This window comes from Microcaecilia unicolor, unplaced genomic scaffold, assembly GCF_901765095.1.
Source record: "Microcaecilia unicolor unplaced genomic scaffold, aMicUni1.1, whole genome shotgun sequence".
In the NCBI taxonomy this organism is placed as follows: domain Eukaryota; kingdom Metazoa; phylum Chordata; class Amphibia; order Gymnophiona; family Siphonopidae; genus Microcaecilia; species Microcaecilia unicolor.
The window spans coordinates 4,455-25,782 of NW_021963282.1; the positions used below are offsets into that span (position 1 = coordinate 4,455).

The window sequence follows — 21,328 nt, forward strand, 5'->3', positions numbered from 1 at the left end:
TCAGCAAGCACGGAACCCTGCTAGACAGTTTGCCATGCGGGTGCTAGTCGGCCAGCTTCCACGGTGAGGGGACCTCGCGGACACTAATTACTAAATATGTAGGGGCAGGGAATACACTTTTGCCCATGTGGGACTGGTTTTTGTGTCATAGGCACCCTTTTAGAATATTCTGGATTTCCACATTTACTGTGGTGGCATTTTGTGAGATTGATGTAAATCTCCTATATGTTTTTCATGTTTTCTCTTTTTTCCTTTCCCCCGTCTTTGATCTCAATTTCTCGCCTGTTTTTGAATTGAAGTTGCTTTCCTTTTCTGCATGTATTATATTTCCTTTGTAAACCGCCTTGAGTGCTTTTAGAAAGGTGGTATATCAAGTTCAATAAACATAAACATGATTTAGCTGCACTTTCACTTCTGCTTTGATTGACAGGTTCTCTGCTTTCATTGAAGTGTGTTGTAACAGTGCAGGAGGAGTTAAGGGAAAACATAAGCGTGTGTGCAGTGCTGCTCTTACCTTTCATTTATGCTTTCTGCACGCAGCGTGTAGACACGGTCGATATGGGAGATGTGGAAGATGGGCTCATCCCCGGAAGGGTCTGTGGGTAACTTCACCAGTACTTCATTCAGGAAAATGGGCTACAAAATATTCATATGGATTTAATTGTCCAACTTTCCAAACCCATGCTCAAGTACAGTAGGTATTTCAACACCCTAGAAGGTTTACAATCTAACATTTATATCTGTGGCAATGGAGGGTGAAGTGACTTAGCCAGGAAGTGGTAGTGGCAGCAATGGGATTTCAACCCTGACTTCCCTGCATCTCAGCCCATTGCTGTTACCACTGAGCTACTCCTTTGTGTAGATACTATTAGCAAAGATGCTCTCCTGGACCTTATTGACAAAGCACCAACAAATAAAGGACCTGATAATGCTGGGCAGAATTATACGGTCTGTGCCAGAGCCGGTGGTGGGAGGCGGGACTGGGGTTGGGAGGCGGGGATAGTGCTGGGCAGACTTATACGGTCTGTGCCCTGAAGAGGACGGGTACAAATCAAAGTAGGGTATACACAAAAAGTAGCACATATGAGTTTATCTTGTTGGGCAGACTGGATGGACCGTGCAGGTCTTTTTCTGCCGTCATCTACTATGTTACTATGTATGTATGACATGAGGCCGTGTTTTGGCGGAGAACAGCCTGCTTCAGGGGTCACAAATGCTCTGTCAGGATGTGTTATTGAATGAGATGTAGTGGAACCAGATCCAGATCAAGGAACATTGGTAAAACCCAACTGGAACCCGTTTCCCGCGTTTTGCAGTTTTATCCTTGATACGAGCAGTTGGTTTATCTATATTCACGGTTTCCAGTTGGGCTTTACTGTTGCTGCTGGATCTTGTTCCATTCAATAACACATCCTGACAGAGCATTGGTAACCCCTGGAGCAGGTGTTTCTCCGCCAGAACACGGCCCCTGTCGGGTCCTTTTAATTGTTGGTGCTTTGTCAATAAAAGAGCATTTTTTATACTTGATTGCTGGAAGTTCTTTGGCCCACCCCTATTCTTATTTCAGATAGCAGTACATACCAGCTCATACAACAATCTAAAAATCATCAGTGCTCGTGGGAGTATGAGCCCCTCAGTCAGTGTTGATTCTGCACATTCTATCTAAACTGAGTTCTCAAATACTGATCAGAGTTTTTTTTTCTCTGCTTGCATGAAAGATTTGATTCCTGACTTGTTTATGAGATGACTACCCATCATCATCTTCCAATTGAAGTTTGAAGCTTTCATCATCTGGGTGGGGGACTATATTTATTTAGATTTTGCTCACACCTTTTTCAGTAGTAGCTCAAGGTGAGTTACATTCAGGTACACTGGATATTTCTCTGTCCCAGGAAGGCTCAAATCTTAAGTTTGTACCTGAGGCAATGGAGGGTTAAGTGACTTGCCCAAGATCACAAGGAGCAGCAGTGGGATTTGAACGGGCCACCTCTGGATTGCAAGACCGGTATTCTAACCACTAGGCCACTCCTCCACTGTCTCTTTCTGCATCCCCACCCCAGACTCCCACATCAGGAAGGTGCCATAATTCATTGACAGCAATACGGGAGCCCTGTAAGGTCAGGTTACATGACTGATACCGTGGCAGCTTTTAATCAATACTTACAGTTTTGTACATTTTGTACTGAAGGTTGGATTTGGGACTGAAGACCTTGTCTGTACCGGAAGAGCCCAGTGGTTTCATGATTTGTGTTAGCAGCAGGAAGTCGTTGAATAGAAAGCCATAGAGTTCCTTGTTGCTCTTAGCTTTGTAAAGTTTTCCACTGTGCAGAAACTTGCGAGGTCCCAAGCAGTTTGTGACGGAATTAAACACCAGTTGCTAGAAAAGAAAATGTCAAGTAGTTCAGTGCATGCCAAAATATATTGTCAGATGATCTATGTGAGGACTCCAGATGAAATTTAATGTGAACAAGTAGAAAGTGATGCAAGTAGAAAGAATAACTCAAATTAAATCTACATAGGGTCAACCCAGCCACTAGGTGGACTCGTCATCTGCCTATGGTGGCAGACTTCTGAGGCTAGCAATGCAGCACTGGCACAGCTGGCAATGGCACCCCTTTAAAGCCACTATCAATGTGGGTGTCGGATGGGCTTGTTGGGATCATATAGTACGCCTGCTTGGCAATGATAATAGCAGCACCAGCATCAAAAAGAAAGGGGAAAGGGGGAGGGGGAGGGGAGGGAGTTTTGGGGAAGGGAGGGGGGGGGGGGAAAGTTGGGAAAATGAATTGCTATATATTGAACGTTTCAGTATTCGGCCTGTCACAGCCTGGCCTACTTGAGAAGTTTGTTTCATTAAACTATATACTGTTGTAATATGCGGCAACGCTAATAAAATCTGCTTAAATATAGCGGAAAGATGGAGGGAGAGAAATGTTAAAGATATTGGTTGATGGTTAATTGGGTTTTGGCCGTGGCAGAATGGTTTGACTGTGCAAACAGTTACATGAAAAGCTGTAATGTTATTATATGTGGAAATGCCAATAAAATCATTTAAATATAAAGCCACTATCAATGACAGATCTTTCAGCATAGGTGCATATGGATGCTGAAAGGTCCACTGCTGCAGGCTCAGCTCAGCTTTGACGATGGGGGCAGCAGCAGCAACAATGGTGGTGGGGGAGGAGAAGATGAGGGAGATGGTGGATACTTTGCAGGTGGGAAGAAAGGAGAGAGATTCTGGACACCTCTGGGGTGGGGAGAAGGGAAGAGAAGCTGAACATCTGAGGTGGGGGTGGGGGGAATGATACTGGACAACAGAGGAGGGATTATGGGTGGGGCGGGGTGTAGGCAAATGTCTGATAGTTTCCCTAGGGTGGCACATATACTTGGGCCAGCCCTGGTTCCACATTTTGAGTCACTACCCAGGAAAATAATCTAGGAATCATTGTGCATAACACATTGACATTTTCTGCTCAGAGTGTGGCGGTGGTCAAAATACCTAACATTCCGATAGCTTTTTATTTGGAAAGGAATAGAGAATAAAATAAAGAATATTGTAATGTCTCTGTATTATTCCATGGTGTGACTGTACCTAGAATAACGTATGCAATTCTGGTCACCACATCTCAAAAAAGATATAGTGGCGTTAGACAAGGTACAGAGAATAATGATCAAAATGGATAGAAAAGCTCTCCTATGAGGAAAGGCTAGCGAGGTTGGAGCTCTTCAGTTTGCAAAAGAGATGGCTGAAGGGAGATATAATGGAAGCCTTTAAAATCCTAAGTGGAGTGGAATGGGCAAAGGCAAATTGATTGTTTACTTTTCCAAGAAGTACAAAGATTAGGGGACAAGCTATGAAGTTACTAAGTAGTACATTTAAAACAAACCATTCCTTTTCAATAACCACTGCTACTACTGCTTAATTTCCTACAGATGATATGAACTGTATTTTCATCTTAGTTTAGTCTGCACAGACATGGAAATAAGAACAAAATTCAGATCAAGGCCTTAGCAAAATTATTATATCACAGAAATACTGCATTCTCTGTGTCTGTGGGCTAGGTTGCTTTCTGATGGCTGTTTCAGGCCCAGGTTAGTGATCTCTCCTAATATCAAATTATAGGCTCATTGTAAGGTTGCAGCAGACCGTACCTCAGATAGGGCTTCGCATTGCACGTGTGCCTGGATCCACTCTAGTCTATCCGAATTCTCCTTCTCCCGCACCCCTTCGTTGACCTGGGAGCATAGCTCCTCTGCTTTTTCCAGTGCCTGCCTCAGATGACTGTGGTCAGGGTGGTTCTCAGGAGTATTTTCTATTATCTACAAAGAGGACACAAATCAGTTGCATTACCTTAGTATTTAAGAGACTCACAGGCTTGTGCACGACAGAGAGAGCTCATAGAATCACAGTAACATAGTAAATGACGGCAGATAAAGACCTGTGCGGTCCATCCAGTCTGCCAATCAGAAAGCCAGGTGAAATTTACTAAAGAAAACTGTTCATAGACTACAGGCGATTGTTATGGAATACGCTTTGATTTCTGCGTGGAAATCTCAGCGCGTAGAATCCCAGAGATAGCAGCTAACCGACTAGCTGCAAATATTCAGTGTATCGCCCTGTGTTTAGCGGCCAAATAGTAGTCCTATCTTTGGCCACTATAAACTTAACTGGCAAGAGCTGAATATTAATTAGACTAATTGAAGCATCTTCCACTGAGGTATTTAAGATACATTAGACTTAGGTCTGGCCCTATAGCTCAGTGAAAGTGCCAGGCATTGCCATGATAAAGGTCTCTGGTTTGATTCCTGAATCTGAGGCTGGAAATGCTGGATAGGAACAATTCACAGCTCATGGGGGTGGGAGTCATGGTCATTGCTTTAACTGCCGGATGTAAGAAGCCCTGGTGCTTGGCTTCTGACTTTGCATTGACTAGACTAGAAGCTCCATTTTGTATAGGGTTTGAAGGTAGGAATTGGAATGACTAGGCTGGAATATTGTCAATAATCCCAGTATTTTATAAAAGGCTCTGTCAAATGCAGAGGCATTTGTAAAATGCATGTAAGAATACCAGCAAATACATGTACAGTGACAGCATCAAATAAAAAAACCTACACATGCAGAAAAAGAGTAGCATTATATTTAGTTATTTATTTATTTTTAAATTAGACCCGCTTAAACCTAAGTGGTTTACAATTTAAAACAAGCATAATCAAAAGACATAATCGCATAAAGCCAGAAATTCAAACGTGATCACACTTGATCACAGAGAACAAAATAATTTGCTCCACAACACTGAAGTCACAGCTCCACATGGACCACTACTCAGTAGGGAAGGCCTGAACAAAAAATGTGTTTTCAGTGCCCTTTTAAACTGCTGCAAAGTTATATTTAAAAGTAAATGACCAGGTAATTTATAACACCGGTCTCTTTATTGAAAATGTAGCATCTCTTGTCTCTGCATAGTGAATGTTTACCACTGATGGCATGACAAGTTGTAGTAACCCATCAGATCTTTAATGATCTTATTGGTCTATACAACTGCATGGCTTATGCTAAATATAATGGTGAAATTTTAAAAAGTGCTGTGTACACTAGCGTTTGTAGACAATTCTATATTCTACTGGAAACAACTGCACTGGCTGCAACCCAGGCATGATATGCTTGAATTTTCCACAAGCCAAGATCAACCGCACTGCAGAGTTCTGTATAACTTGCAATGCCTTTACACTGCGCTTTAGAAATTCCTAGGTACAATACTTTACAATAATCAAATTTTGTCAAAATCAACATTTGCACCTCTATTTGAAAATCATGTGCCATCAACATAGGTTTCAATCTACTAACTAATCTCATATGCTATTAGCAGGGCAGCCGAGAGACAAAACCGGGCCAGGGGCAAACACCCTCCCCAACGCGCTTCCCAGGCCTGTGCACCCCCCCAGACCTGCGTGCGCCCCCTGGGCCCCTGCTTACTTGCTTGTCTCTTGTTCCGCTCTGCTGCACAGGTCTTTCTTCCTGCTGCATCCAAACAGGAAGTATTTCACACAGGAAGCAGAAATAAGAACCTGTGGCTTGCAGAGCACAGTTAACATGATAACACGATAACCAGTGTTGCCAGGTGGGCGGTTTTCCGCGACCCGCCACGGGAAATTTTTGCCCGCGGCGGGTTGCGGTTTTTTGGGCTTGTTTTGGGTCTTTTGGGCGGTTTTTTAAGCGGTTTTTTCGGCCGCGGGGGGCGGGGTTAGTGACGTTCTGGGCGGGGCCGATGACGGGGGAGGCGGGGCCGACGACGGCGGGGGCGGGGTGATGACGGCGGGGGCGGGGGTGATGACAGCGGGGGTGTCAGGGGCGGGGTTTGACTTTGGGCGGGTTTTGGGCTGGTTTGGGTGGGGAAAAAATTTTCCACCTGGCAACCCTGACGATAACTCTGCTGTGGCACACAGGAGCAGGAGAGACCAATCAACCATCTGAGCCATGCCAGCGCCGGGCGGACACCCCTTGGAGGCCAGGCCCTGGGAAATTTTGCCCATCCCCGACCCTCTCGGCAGCCCTGGGTATTAGCCACTGGCAGTGCCAGTGGTTATACGTGGAAGTACTGGCAACTATCAGGTTATTCAGCCAGTGGCAGTGAGCATTCTTTTTCAAACGTTGACTGCCATCGGTTAAGTTAGACTCAGATATTGAATGTCAGGCCATGTCTGAGCACGGACACTGAATATCTGGGTCAGTGGCAATATCTGGAAATGATGCTGCAATATTCAGTGCCACACCCACATAGATAACCAGTTAAAAGCTACGACTGCTATTTATTTTTATTTATTTATTTATTTATTTGTAGCTTTTGTATCCCACATTTTCCAGGCTCAATGTGGCTTACATTTGCCGTAATGGCTGTTGCCATTTCCGGGTAATAGAATTACAAATGGTATTGCGTTAAGGTGCATACATACATGGTAACTTACATGGACTATAACATACATGGAACAGATCATGGTATAAATATATGCTATGTGCATATATACATGGTAAGGAAGAATACATTATGATATTGCATGAAGGTTCCTGAGTACTAAATTGGATTGTAACATATATTAGGTAATCAAATTCGACATATGGATTAAAGTGGTGTTGCTTGGTCATTAATAGTAAAGAGGTCCTACTTGCCCAGTTAGCTAGGCAGACACCGACACTAAATATTGTTGGTGCCTGCATAACCTCCAAGACCACTCTGACTCTGCCCGGCTAGTGCCACTGTGGTCAGAGTGGATATTCAGTAGCATTTGCCCTGTAAGGTGCCACTGAATATTTATTTCTTTGTAGCATTTATATCCCACATTTTCCCACCTATTTGCAGGCTCAATGTGGCTTACATTGTTCCGTAATGGTGATCACCAATTCCGGAAATGAGAAAATACATAGTTAAGATGGAGGTGACAGAGTGGATTAGATATTCAGGTAAAGAAAGTTCATTTTCATGCTGAGAAGTAAAAAGGTATAAGATTAAGCTTCAATCGTGATAAATCAGTTTGAACAAACAGAAATAATAAACTACAATCGTGAATAGGTTAGTTTGAATAATCAGAAAATTAAAGGTTACGTTTTGTGTATTTCCAGTGGAAATTTCTTACTGGTGTTTAGGATGGATCTTTGTGATGTGCCTTTTTGAATAGGTTGGTTTTCAGTCATTTTTGGAAATTATTTATGTCATGTGTTGTTTTTATGGATTCTGGTAATATTTATTTATTTATTTATTTACAGCATTTATATCCCACAATTTCCCACCCTGGGGTGCTTTGAGTGATTTAAGCAGTCAAGAACCTGGATACATCTTTTTGAATATCGTGCCCTATAGGTAGAAAAGCCATAGCACAGGCAATTGTATGCATAAGTATAGCTAATCAGGGAGTGAAGCCTTGAAAGGTACATTTTTACATTTTAAAGGCTATACAAAGTACCGGGGTACTAAGCACAACTGCCCCTTGGCCACTGGTTTCAAGTCGAAACAGAAACAAGCACTGTACAGAAGCTAGTGAGTACTTTGGAGGAAGTATAAAAGCTAATGGGGAATTTTTCACAACATACACATGTCCCCATTGTAAAATACATGTATTAGGAAGTGCATGTATAATTTTTTGGCTCATCCAAATTACAAACAAGACATACCCCTTTTGAATCTGGGCATCTTTATGTGTGGGATCACTATTTCCATGTGTACATACTGATCTTTACATAGTTTTGTTTTTTTAATTTTATTTATAACAACTTAATTTTACAAGCACTAAAATAACTTGCCAGAAATACAGAGAAAATAACACACAAGAATTATTTCAATCAGGTAATTCTATACTCGTCCTTAGACCACAAAATAGGGAGAGTGAAACAAGACAAGGAGATCAATTAAACAACAGTAAACAAAGAAAACGTGGTATTAACTTGATTATCCCCAGTTATTATTTATCTGAATCATTATTCGACATTGATCGTCTGGTTGGCTTCTTCAAACCCAAAACGGTGTATAGTCAATTTATTTCGTTGGAAACATACTTATTGTCCAATATTAGTGGAAATAATACACCTGATTTCATTTTTTTTCTCTTTTAAAACCAGAAATTATTTAACAATACACACTTTTGAGTCTCTAATCCAATTCCCACTGATTAAGGTAATCCCAGTTTCACAGGCTTCACTCCTATATTTACATGTTTAGATGTTGTGCAAGACAGGGGCGTAGCCAGACAACAGATTTTGGGTGGGCCTAGGCAAGAAGTGGGTGGGCACCAAATGTTCTCCCCCGCCACCACCACCAAAAGATATCTCAGCTGGCAGAAAAATGCTTCTTTCCACCTTGGCAGTCTGTAGCAGGCATGAGCTGAAAGCTGAACATGCGCAGGTGCCAGTTTCATGGAGAGTAGCGTTTTCATTACCATCGGGGGGAAGTCTTCAGCTGGCGGAGCTTGGGATCTCCACCAGCTACCGCTAAACATGTGCTACTGTTGGGTGGGCCTGAGCCCTAAGTGGATGGGCCCTGGCCCACCCAGGCCCACCGGTGGCTACACCACTGATGCAAGACTTCTAAAATGACCTCCAAGAAGGGGACTAGGTGATACTAATGAAGACTTGTGGTGCCAGATCCCAGGGCTGATTTGGACCAAGAATAAAGATAGATGCGTTTCCTCGTATTATTTATTTATTTGTTGCATTTGTATCCCACATTTCCCCACCAATTTGCGGGCTCAATGTGGCTTACATTATGCCGTAATGGCGATCGCCATTTCCGGATAGAGAATTACAAGTGGTAGTGCATTAAGGCGCATAAATGGTAAAGTAGAATATTAAGTGGTATTGCATTGAAGTTCCTGAATAATAGAGTGAATCAACTATAGAAAGTTCATTTCCGGCATAAGAAATAAAGTGGTAGTGTGAATTGCGTAACTTTCATTAGTAACAGCGAAGGTTATCAGTCTAGTGTAAGGAATTCGGTTTTGTCTAGTTCATGTAAAGTCTAGTTGTCCGGTATTTAGGATGGATCGTTATGGTATGCCTTCTTGAATAGGTTGGTTTTCAGTAGTTTTCGGAAGATTGTTATTAAATCTATAAACTGTAAGAAACACGGGACATTCAACTGACAGCTCATATTAACATTGAATACCTAGAGGCATTCCTAGAGGAACTAATCTGCTATAGAAAAGTCTGCCATAAAGATGAAAAGATACGGAGGGAAACAGGGGGGGTGAAAAGATTATGTAAAAGTTTGATGCTACTTTAGCAAAAGGTTCTGTTATGGATTTTAGAGATATAAATTTGGTGACTGTTATTGTTGATTAAATGATGTGGCTGTGACATCAATAAAAAAGTTAAACCATAAAGATGAAAAGATACTTACATTTTTTATTATTAAGGGGTATCTGGTGACCCTTTGCATAGGCTTTAGCAGGAAACTAGACAAAGGCATTCCTTTACAACGAGGATCCATAGCTAACCTCTGAGTTATGAGGGAAAAAGAGATTGGTTAGTCTATAGAAATGATTGAAAAATAAATGATAGCAATTTAGGCTTTTAGGAGCCCTTTTCTTACGCAGCGGTAAGCCCACTGCAGGCTTACTACACGCCAAAACAGCAACTACTGCTGGGCTACCGCAGCAGCCTGGTGGTAGTTCCCACCCCCAGCATGCGTCATTTCCAGCGCTACAAAAATATTTTCTATTTTTGTAGCGACGGTGTTTACCTGGCGGTAATTGGGCAGTGCTGTGCGCTGCCCGGTTACCGCCAGGTTAGCGCAAGAGCTTAAAAACTATTTTGTGCCAGCCTCAAATGTCATACTCAGGTCCATCGCAGCAGTATGCAGGTCTCTGGAGTAGTTTTAGTGGACACAGTGCACTTCACACAGATGGACCCAGGCCCATCCCCCACTACCTGTTACACTTGTGGTGGTAAATGTGAGCCCTTCAAAACCCACCAGAAACCCTCTGTACCCACATCTAGGCGCCCCCCTTCACCCATAAGGGCTATGGTACTGGTGTACAGTTGTGGGTAGTGGTTTTTTTTTTTTTTGGGGGGGGGGGGTTGGGGAGCTCAGCACACAAGGTAAGGGAGCTATGTACCTGGGAGCTTTTTCTGAAGTCCACTGCAGTGTCCCCTAGGGTGCCCGGTTGGTGTCTTGGCATGTCATGGGGACCAGTGCACTACAAATGCTGGCTTCTCCCACGACCAAAGGGTTTGCATTTGGTCGTTTCTGAGATGGGCGTCCTTAGTTTCCATTATCGCCAAAAATCAGAAATGACCAAGTCTAAAAACAACCATCTCTAGGGACGACCTAAATGTCAAGATTTGGGCATCCCTGACCGTATTATCGAAACAAAGGATGGACGCTCATCTTGTTTCGATAATACGGGTTTCCCCGCCCCTTCGGCGGGACATCCTGTGAGGATGTCCTCAGGAAAACTTGGGCGCCCCTTTCGATTATGCCCCTCATTGCTTTCTCTCCTGCAAAAACTACAGAGAGCTCCAAACCAAAGCCATATAGAAACAGTCCTCCAGCCACTCTAATAGATCTTGCTTGCACATTTTTGATGGCCTACTTTGAGGAATTCTTTGAACTCTGGTGCCTCATCGGTTTTCTGCTGGATGAGAGCTGCCCCATTGAGCTGGCAGCTGCAGAAGCGAATGTAGGGCTGCATGTGCGGCAGCTGTGCAGTCAGGATGTCCCCAATCATCTTCACTGGCATCTTCTCCCCAGACATCTTCTTGCGTACGCGAAGCGCCCTGTGGAAGAAGTGGATGTTCTCAGCTCTCAGGAACCCAAACATAACGATAATCATGGAGTTTAACAGTTGCCATGCTTATAGTACGTGCTGAGGGAGTAAGGAGGCAAATTAGATTTAATTAGGATCAATGTGTGTAAAGTTAGATGCGGAATCTGTGCCTAAAATTTACACTCGGTCCAAAAAAGGGGGTGCAGAAGTAGGAGGGTCATGGGATTTTTTGGGGGGGTGGAACGGGGCACGGCTTCCAGTTACATGCGTAATTACAGAATAATGGTGCTGCGTGCGTAAATTTAGGTGTGGACATTTGCACCACGTTTTTATTGGTGCAAGTGGTTGCGCCTAAATTTATGTGCGACTCTCTACTTAAGCACGTATTCTATAAACTGTGCTGGATTTTAGGAGCGGCAAATAGAATACTGCTTTTTTTCAGTGCCAATTTTTTTAGGCACCATTTATAGAATCTAGATTTTTATCCCTTTGAAAACTGGCCCATGGAACCTGCATGCACACATTTTCACCTGATATTTAGTATGCACAAAGTCTCACAGAAATGTGCATACATTTGAAAATACAAAAATATGCATGAAAAGTCCAAATCCTCCTCCAGTACTCCCCTGGAAACATCTCTTCTCATCACAAGTAAAACTATATGATACAGATGGCTTTAAAACTTACCCAAGCTGTTTGCTATTGATGCCATGCGCAATGCAAAATATATGAAGCAATTTAAAAAGTAGTCGCAGTTAATGAAATTAATCTACCCAGTGCCTTACTTTCCCAGCGGCCACCATTATGTTCCCCTTCCTTTCCTAGTTCCTTCCCTTCCTCTCCACTCAGAGCATCAGTGTTGCCGTTTGGGATCTTTGCACAGGGAGCCAGTGAGGAGTGTCCCTATTGGGGAGTGTGCTGAATATCAGCGCATGCTCCCCACAGGCTTCCCCTCTGATCACTGCTGGATGCTGCTGCTCCTGCCTGCCTGCCGCTGGACGCCACTGGCCTTCCTGCCTGTGCAGACTCTACCAGTAAGTCCCTCCTTCCCCCCTTCCATCAAGGTCCACCTTCTTCCCTGGGTCCCCCTCCCTCCTCCCTCCCGGTGAGGTCCATCTTCTTCCCCGGGTCCCCTTCCTTCCTCCCTCCCACGAGGTCCAGCTTCTTCGCTGGTTCCTCTCCCCCTGCAAAGTCCTGGTCCCTCCTCCAACCACCCCCTGCGAGGTCAGGGTCCCCTCAACCTCCCACACAGCTCCCTATCTGCATGCTTGCAGTCACACAGGCTGTGAGTGACTACATGTCTCCCCCCCCCCCCCCCCAGTCCTCTCCTCCCCAGACTGCCTGCCTGTTCTGGCTCACAGATCAGGCATGCAGCACACAGTCTGGGGAAGGGGGAACTGGGGAGGATGACAGATGCAGTCACTCATAGTAACATAGTAACGTAGTAGATGACGGCAGAAAAAGACCTGCACGGTCCATCCAGTCTGCCCAACAAGATAACTCATATGTGCTACTTTTTGTGAATACCCTACTTTGATTTCTACCTGTGCTCTTCAGGGCACAGACCATATAAGTCTGCCCAGCACTATCCCCGCCTCCCAACCACCAGCCCTGCCTCCCAACCCCTGGCTCTGGCACAGACCGTATAAGTCTGCCCAGCTCTATCCTCGCCTCCCAACCACCGGCTCTGGCACAGACCGTACAAATCTGCCCAGCACTATCCCCGCCTCCCAACCACCAGTCCCGCTTCCCACCACCGGCTCTGGCACAGACCGTATAAGTCTTCCCAGCACTATCCCCGCCTCCCTTCCACCAGCCCCGCCTCCCGATCTTGACTAAGCTCCTGAGGATCCATTCCTTCGGCACCGGATGCCTTTATGCTTATCCCACGCGTGTTTGAATTCCGTTACCGTTTTCATTTCCACCAGCTCCCGCGGGAGGGCATTCCAAGCATCCACTACTCTCTCCGTGAAAAAATACTTCCTGACATTTTTCTTGAGTCTGCCCCCCTTCAATCTCATTTCATGTCCTCTCGTTCTACCATCTTCCCATCTCCGTAAAAGGAAAGGTGGTGTACAGTAAGAATAAATCACAGCCTTTGTGACTGCATCTCTCTTTCCTCCTGTCCCCCCCCCCCCTGACAGTGTGCTTCCCTTTTTTTAATCACGCAATTAAAGATTTTAATTGAAACGCAGCTCTATTTATGACTTTACCTGGTTAAGTGCTTAGCTACTCTGGTCTAATTGTTTGACAACTATTCTCACAATTGATCCCTCGCAGCTCACAAAAATTTGTTGATTAACAATCATACAAAACTAGTTTTGAGATCCCAGCCCACGATCACAGACCTTCCCCTCCTCATGTCGCTGCTTGTACTGTCCAGAGCCTTACTTCAGTAGCTTGATGTTGCACATGATCAGCTCTTTCCAGTTGACGAAAATCATAGCAATCTCCTTCTCTGACAGTAGTTCTGACTCTATCAATGGTTTCTGAAATGTCTAAACAGAAAAAGAGAAACAGGTAATTACCAATAAAGGCATACACATTTCAGAAAGCATTCCTGGTGCTGCCTAACATGATAAGGTGGAGTTTGTTGATTGTGGTCAGTCTTTCTGCTGCATGTTCTTAGTCGTCATTAGTTACACTGTAAAATAAACCTTTCCTCTTTCTTTTGCTGTTATTTATTTATTAGTATTTATTTACCACCTTTTTGAAAGAATTCACTCAAGGTGGTGTACAGTAAGAATAAATCAAACATGAGCAATAGTCAATTACAGCAGTAAAAGTATTCAAATAACAATGCAAAGTATAGCATAGTATACTACTTCCAATGTCAACACAATACGTAATGGAACATTTTAATTGACAGTGAACGGTATAAGCAAAGATGGAACATATAGGTAGGTAATAGAGTAAGAAGAGTTAGAAAGTAAGGTGACTCATTTAAAGGAAGTTGCACATGAGGTCAGAGAGATGGTTAAAAATTATCTCAGCTAGGGTAGGAGTGGATAAAAATGTCCTGCTGCAGTATGTACAGCCCGTGTCACTCCTTGTGTGTGTGAGTGAGACTAACAAGTTGGTTACTTCTTCCACTGGCTCTTCAACCAGGTTGTTACTGAAATAACTTTCATAGCGTTATCTGTCAATTAAATCAATCACAGACAGTTCCAGAGCCTAATCTCGTGTATTGATGTGAGGGAGTGACTGGTATAGCAGCAGGTGTCCCTGAGAGCACTCCCTCATTGATATTGCAGTTAAGTCACCTTATGGCAGGTGGTGCTAACCTACCATGTCAGAAGCTGAGTCAGAAGGGTGGGACTTAGGCCGGGAGAAAATGCCCTGGTTCTGGTATGATGTGCGCTAAGCGTGAATTAGAATAGTAGCGTGTCTGCCATTTACATGACTAACTTTAGAAGCAAGCACTTACGCCAGCTCAATGGGTGATGTAAATGCTCATGCCTAACTGTAGGCAGTTAGGTACATAAATACTAGTATTCTATAACCCATGTGCATAACTGCTTGACATGCTTCTGATCCCTCTATGCCCCTCCTAGGTCCATGCCCCCTTGTAATGGAAATGAATTTTAAAAGATTGTTTTTCAACTCTGTCTTTGACCAAAAGTAACTTTTCTTGTAAATATAAAAAAAACAAGTTGGAATGCAGAAGATAAGACACAGCTCTAACTAATTTGGTATGCAAAGGGGAGATGGTTCTTATTTCCCAGGCCCAGCTTAGCCACCTGGACTTGGGAAAACATGTGACCACGTTCCCACAGACATAAGCAGAGAAGCAGTCTGTAATTTTCCATAGAAGCTTTCTGTAACTTTCCTTAGCTCTGGACATGGGCTCAGAGCCTAATAAAAGGGAAGGCTTGTCACAGCGGAGTGGGGGTTCATCTGTGATTAACGTACGGACTGCGCAGAGGATCTGTTGTTCCTGGTCTAAAAAGCTCCTAGCTTTCGCTGTGAACCGGGCCCCCCCCCCCCCAGCTGATGATAAGAGCCTGGATGATGGAGACCAGTGATAATTGTATGTATATACTGTATTGCTTCTTTTCCTGGTCTAAGAGATGTAAAGGCCAGTGATGTAATGATTGTTTATACAGCTAACCATTGTGTTTATAGAGCTAATCATTGTATATGTGCTAACCATTGTAAATACCTTAATCATTGTAGTATTTAGCTTCCCTAATAAAGGTTTCATTTACTTATTACAAATCCAAAAGAATCCACAGTAATTATTGGGTAGTCTGTAGTAGTGAGACAGGCTGTAAATCCATAGCATTACACCCCTTCGAGTTGCTCACTCTGGAATCTGAGCATGCAACCTACATAATAGCAATTAAGGGCAGTTATATGTAACTGCTAATTGGTGCCAATTAGCCCCAATTATTTATATATCATTTATTTGGATTTATTTACCTATGGCCAATCTGGCTGTTAATTCCAATTAATAGCTAATTACTGAATTAAGCTAAGCACGCAAGTGACCTTATTCTATAATTTGCGTGCGCAAATTTTCATGCTAGTTGTAACTCTGAGTGTGCAAGCTTGAATTAGGGGGTATATGTGCCCATGGCACTCATTTTCAAAGTAGATGAATGTCTCAAAATGGCCAAAAAATGTCTATCTGCCAAAAACGTCCAAGTTGCAATTTTTGAAAATCAGAATTTGGACGTCCTACATTGAGCTCATCCAAATAGCAAGGGGGGGGGGTCTGTTGTGGGCATGTTTAAGGTGGGACCAGGGAGGGTCCAAATGTAGGCCACCCAACAGCGATAATCGAACGGGAAGAAACATCCAAGTCAAAAAAGAAGGGTGCCCGGCATGGCGGGGGAGGGGGGGGCATGTCAAGATGGCGGCACGTAACTGATCGGTGCTGAGCCTCCTGAAATCGCCGTGCTGTAGAAGAAAATTTCTTTTTTATATATGCCGCATACAAAGAGAAAGGGAATAGTCCGGGTGGAAGCCTCAACACCCCGGACTTCATCCCCCCGGCAGCAGTCGATTGTGAGGTACACCTCGAGAAGTAATACCCAAAATGTCGGGAGGAGTCCTGCTGTCCTCCAGCAAGGGGAAACGCTGGAGGACTTGGGTCTAAACGTCACTCTCTCGCCCCCGACACTTTATCCACCGCCCCCTCCGGAAGGACGCCAGACCCAGAGAGGCCCTTCCGAAACTGAAGAGTGTAACGAAGGGACCTTGGTTGAAGGTGCTGGGAAGGCAGATCCTGAAGGGAGGCAAGGGCCTTCGAGCCTGAGCATTGATTTGAAGCAAATGAGAGCTGCTTCTGGGACGGTGTCGTTGGAGAATATATGGACTGCTCTCCAACAGTTGGCTGCAAACGTCGACAACTCCACAAAAGAAATTTCTACCCTAGTGAGTACTATGAATGCTTTTTCTGAATCTTTATCCACAATAAAAACAGAATTTACAACACAAACGACAAAGATTAATCAAGATGTTAAAAAGTTACAAGAACTGTCTTCTGAAATGATAAAGGATAAAACAATGATTAAAGAAGGATTGATCAAATAGAGAATTATAATCGGAGACTTAATTTGCGTATTTTGAACTTTCCGAGAGAACTGGGAATCTCTCCTATTGAAGCCTTCAAAAAATATCTTACCGAGATCTTAAAATATTCCCCAGAATCTTTGCCTCCTATCAACAAAATTTACTACATACAAAATAAAATTCCCTCGGAGAGTCAACCATCTGCAAACAAAGTAACTGATAAGAGTTTAAACGTATCTGAACTTTTGGAAGCAACCATGTCAGAACACTCTGAAAGAATGACTCTTTTAGTGCAATTTGTTTTTCAACAAGATGTGGATGCCATAAAACGATTATATTTTCGTAAAATCAATGATTTGTTTTATGGAAAAACTGTGCGTATTTTTCAAGATGTTACAAAACAAACACAGGACACTAGAAAACTATTTTTGAGTATGAGAAAAGAGGCCCAGGAGTTAGGTGCCTCATTTTTCCTGAACTATCCGTGCAAATGTGTTCTAAAGTATGAAGGTTTAAAGTATATTTCTTTTCAGCCGGAACAGTTAAGAGTATTCATAGACTCTAGGAAACATTAGCCTAATACATTTTACAGCCAATGGATAAATGAAAATATAGAGGGTCAAGAATTGCGTGCAAAGTCTGTACTTTGTCAATTTTTTTCCTTCTTAGTATTAATTTTCCCAAATATTCCTGACTAAGCCCCCTTATGCTTTTATTCTTATTTGTGATCTAAAGAAGACATTTAAATAATTATGATCTGCATATTACTTATTGATGTTATTATCTGTAAGATAATTCCTGTTTGTTTTTCTGTAGCAAGAAATTCTTGTAATAGTATATTATTTGAAATTATAAATAAATAAACAAATGCTACAAATAAATAAATAAATATAAACAAATAAATAAATAAAAAGCTGATGCATGGCCAAATGGCAGAATATTATACTGGTAATGTCTTTTCTTATATTAAACCTGACTTACATCTAAGCCACAGGAAGTATATCAGTTCCCCCCTCCCCCCCCCCCCCCGATGTGGCCTCTCCCAGCCTGATTCTTCTCCCTCTCATTGGAAAAACTTTAGGTGATGCCCCTCCCTGCCACCCAATCCTCCTCCCCTTGCATTCAAGAAAAAAAATCTTAGATTTTTCTACTCTCCCATCATGCCATAGCCCAAGCTTCATCCAAGCACTTAAGAAAAAAATCCAAAAGAGGGAGTCTATCCCCCCTCAATATCTTTTCCTTCTCCCAACATATTAATGACTTCCCTCATCATGCTCAGTCCTCTAATTATCCCCTAGACCGCCCCCCCCCCCACACAACTCTATGCAGGTTGCAGGGCACCTTTTTTTTTTCCACTGGCTAGGCTTCCCTCATTCCCTCTAGATGTCTATTTAAGTTTACAGAATTATTACACTGGGAAAATAAAAATAGTATGGAAAAAAAAAAAAAGAAGGGTGTCCTAAGTTAGACTTGTTTCAATCATGTTCAGGGTATATAAAGGTGACCTGATTGAGTAGCTGACCACTGGAGGGATTAAGGCATGACCCCTCCTTAAACCCCCAGTTGTTACTGTCCCCCTTCCTTACCCAAACTAGGCTCCCTGACAACATCAAGTACTATGGGCATTCTGAATACCGCAACAAGCAGATCTGAAGGGTAGCCTAGAGGCCCCTATCGGACCGACCGTTCACTTGTCTATTAGATTGTAAGCTCTTTGAGCAGGGACTGTCTCTCTTTGTTAAATTGTACAGCGCTGCGTAACCCTAGTAGCGCTCTAGAAATGTTAAGTAGTAGTAGTAGTAGTAGTAGTAGCCTAGAGGCCAGTGCCGTGGACTGTAAACCAGGGGACCCAAGTTCAAATCCCACTTCAACTCTCTTTTTTTTTTACCTTTAAATTGTGAGTCATCCAGAAACAGAGATATACCTACTGTTCCTAAATATTAAAGACACTGAGGTGGTGTACATTCAGATACAGTAGGTATTTCCCTGTCTCTGGAGGACTCACCATTTAAAATAACAGAGTTGAAGTGGAATATGAATCTGAGTGCCCTGGATTCATGTTCACTGCACTGACCACTAAGCTGCCCCTCTGCTCTGCAGGGACATCTTTGTGGCCAATTTTGTACAAATGGTGCCAGACAGACGTCCATGTCCCTGTTTTTTTGGTATTCATAATTTGGACATTTTATTTTGGAAAATGGCTGTTCATTTTGGATGTTCTCAAGTATTTTCAAACAGGAAACCCTAACGTTTTTCCTGTTTGAAAATGGCTGCGAGATGGATGGTTTTTTTTGGACATTTTGTGCAGGATATTCCAATTCTGACTTGGATGTCCTTTCAAAATGTCCTTCCTGCCTATGTTATACAATTTCCCTCTTCTTATCAAGCAAAAATAACACTTCATTTACTTAAGATATACTTTGAATCCCGACACAGTGGTATGCTTAGGCTATCAAGCATCTCGTGATATGCCAGTAAGATTGCAGGTGCAGAACTGTGCAAGAAGAAAAAGGGGGAGGTGGCACCCCTTTCATTGAGGGAAAAAGACATCCTTAAAGGGTCTTCCTTCTCTGCTCCTACATCCTCTGATCCCTTATCCCTGGAATGGACCCCCTTTGCTACTGCACCGTTAAAGGGGATTCCAAAACCATACCGAGCTATAGTTGCATCCTGTGCAACTCGCCTACTGGCAGGCCCCACCCCACCTGCTTTGCTACCACCAATGAGAGGAGATGGGGGCTGGGAGCAATTTTGCACCCCTCCATACTTGTGCCCTATGCAGCCACTTGCACAGGCTTTGATATGGTGCAGGGGTGCTCTCCTGGATTGAAAAGTCCCCACCCCTGGTTTTGATGGACTCTGCATGGCCTTAATTTCAAATTAGAGTGACAGTCAGTCACTTGGGAAGATGACTGAAAAGCTGGTCAACCACTAAAAAGCAGAATTAATAAAGATGAACGCCTCCACATCAGCCAGATATATTCATCTCTTACCTCGGTGACTAACTGCAGGTCATTGACATAGTTTTCCTCTGTCACAATCAACTCATGGATATATCCCTGCCTTTTCCTTTCAGCAGGACTCAACATGTCCAACAGATGCAAGTCTGCGCACCCTACAAAACACAATAGAGCAGAAAATTTATCAAAGGTTAGCTGGAATTTGTGGTAAAGTTCATGAGAGCATGTACACTGCTTCACTCCAGGTTTACCAAGGCACTGCATAAAATAAATCAATGTCATATTACACTATTACTGAGCAATATTATATTATGTTACCAACACACAGAATTATCATGCAATATTATGCATGCTACTATGCTACAATCCCAATGTATAATATTGTTATCATATTAGCAATGCACAAGATTGTTATTAATTGAAAGAATCATTAAGGTGTTATATATTAACCATGCACAGAATTACTATCATGTTACATTACCAATGGGTAATATCTCTGTCGTGTCACATAATGTAAATTACTGATGTACAGGATCACTAACAAGTTACATTAGCATTATATGGAGTCAGTATGATTTCGCAGGAAAGGCTGTTAGAGATAATCACGAATAAGTCAGCAAGGGGATGGACTCAAACACTGAGACTCACAGAACCCGGAAGCCGGTAAAGAATAAACCATGTTCAACTAATACATCACCAAACCTATATTAAATTTATCCAAAAGTACTATTGGAAATAGGAAAAGTGGTTGCATGGTTACTATACTTTTTATTTGAAGACCTAAATAAGGTAGGAGAAGTTTAGTAGGACCAGTGAGGGCCACATTTGCCCCCAGACTTAAAATGGATCCTAAATTGGAACTGGACAACTGTAGACTGGTAACCTATAACCAACTCTTACCAGTCTAATGAAAACCATGAGAAGGTGGGGGAATGAGAATGCCAAGAATCAGCACTGATTCAGTTGCAATAATCCTGTCAGATCAACTCACCATCGTTTAAATCAGACCTGATATTCAATGCTGGACTATGGCTGGGCACCAGCATTGAATATCTGGGTATGACCAGACATATGTATGCTGCCTGACACTTATGCAGGTCCCAGGTGAATAAAAGGAACTGTCCACCTCCCGATTCCAATCCCCCCAAGGGCATTGCATCTTTTGTGACCCCCATCCAACATGATCATATTCCCCCCTCCCCAACAAGAGCCTGGTATCCTCCCAGACTCACTCCTCTACAAGAAGCACCTCTTCTTGACCTTCCCAAGACACACCCCCTACACCCATGGGCTCCCCCAGGGCTATCTTAGCATCTCTGGTGGTCTATGGTGGTAGGCTGGGCAGGAGAAAACCCCAAATGTTCCTGCCGATGGCAGCTCTGGGTACAAAATAGTGGCCCTGACCTCCAGTGGTAGTCTCATAGTACTACTGCTAAAGGTAGGTTTTTATATGGAAGGCTGATCCCTAGCAGTAGTACTGTGAGACTACCGTTAGAGGTCACAGCTGCCATTTTGCACCCAAGGGCAGAAGTGATTGGGATTTGCTCTTGCCTGGCCTATCACTCTAGACCAAGAGGGACATTAAGGTAGGCCCAGGG

General features: G+C 43.2%; 1 protein-coding gene across 1 annotated transcript in view; it reads right to left on the minus strand.

The window, feature by feature from the left end:
- Positions 1-510: 510 nt before the first annotated feature.
- The window catches only part of LOC115459144 (intersectin-1-like), a gene marked incomplete at its 5' end in the record, with an annotated part of 120,158 nt that continues 99,340 nt past the window's right edge, over positions 511-21,328 (minus strand). The window contains 7 exon segments of the mRNA XM_030189017.1: positions 511-636; positions 2,165-2,377; positions 4,153-4,320; positions 9,885-9,983; positions 11,080-11,263; positions 13,645-13,751; positions 19,764-19,885. Of these exon segments, the coding sequence (XP_030044877.1) occupies positions 511-636; positions 2,165-2,377; positions 4,153-4,320; positions 9,885-9,983; positions 11,080-11,263; positions 13,645-13,751; positions 19,764-19,885 (1,019 nt within the window).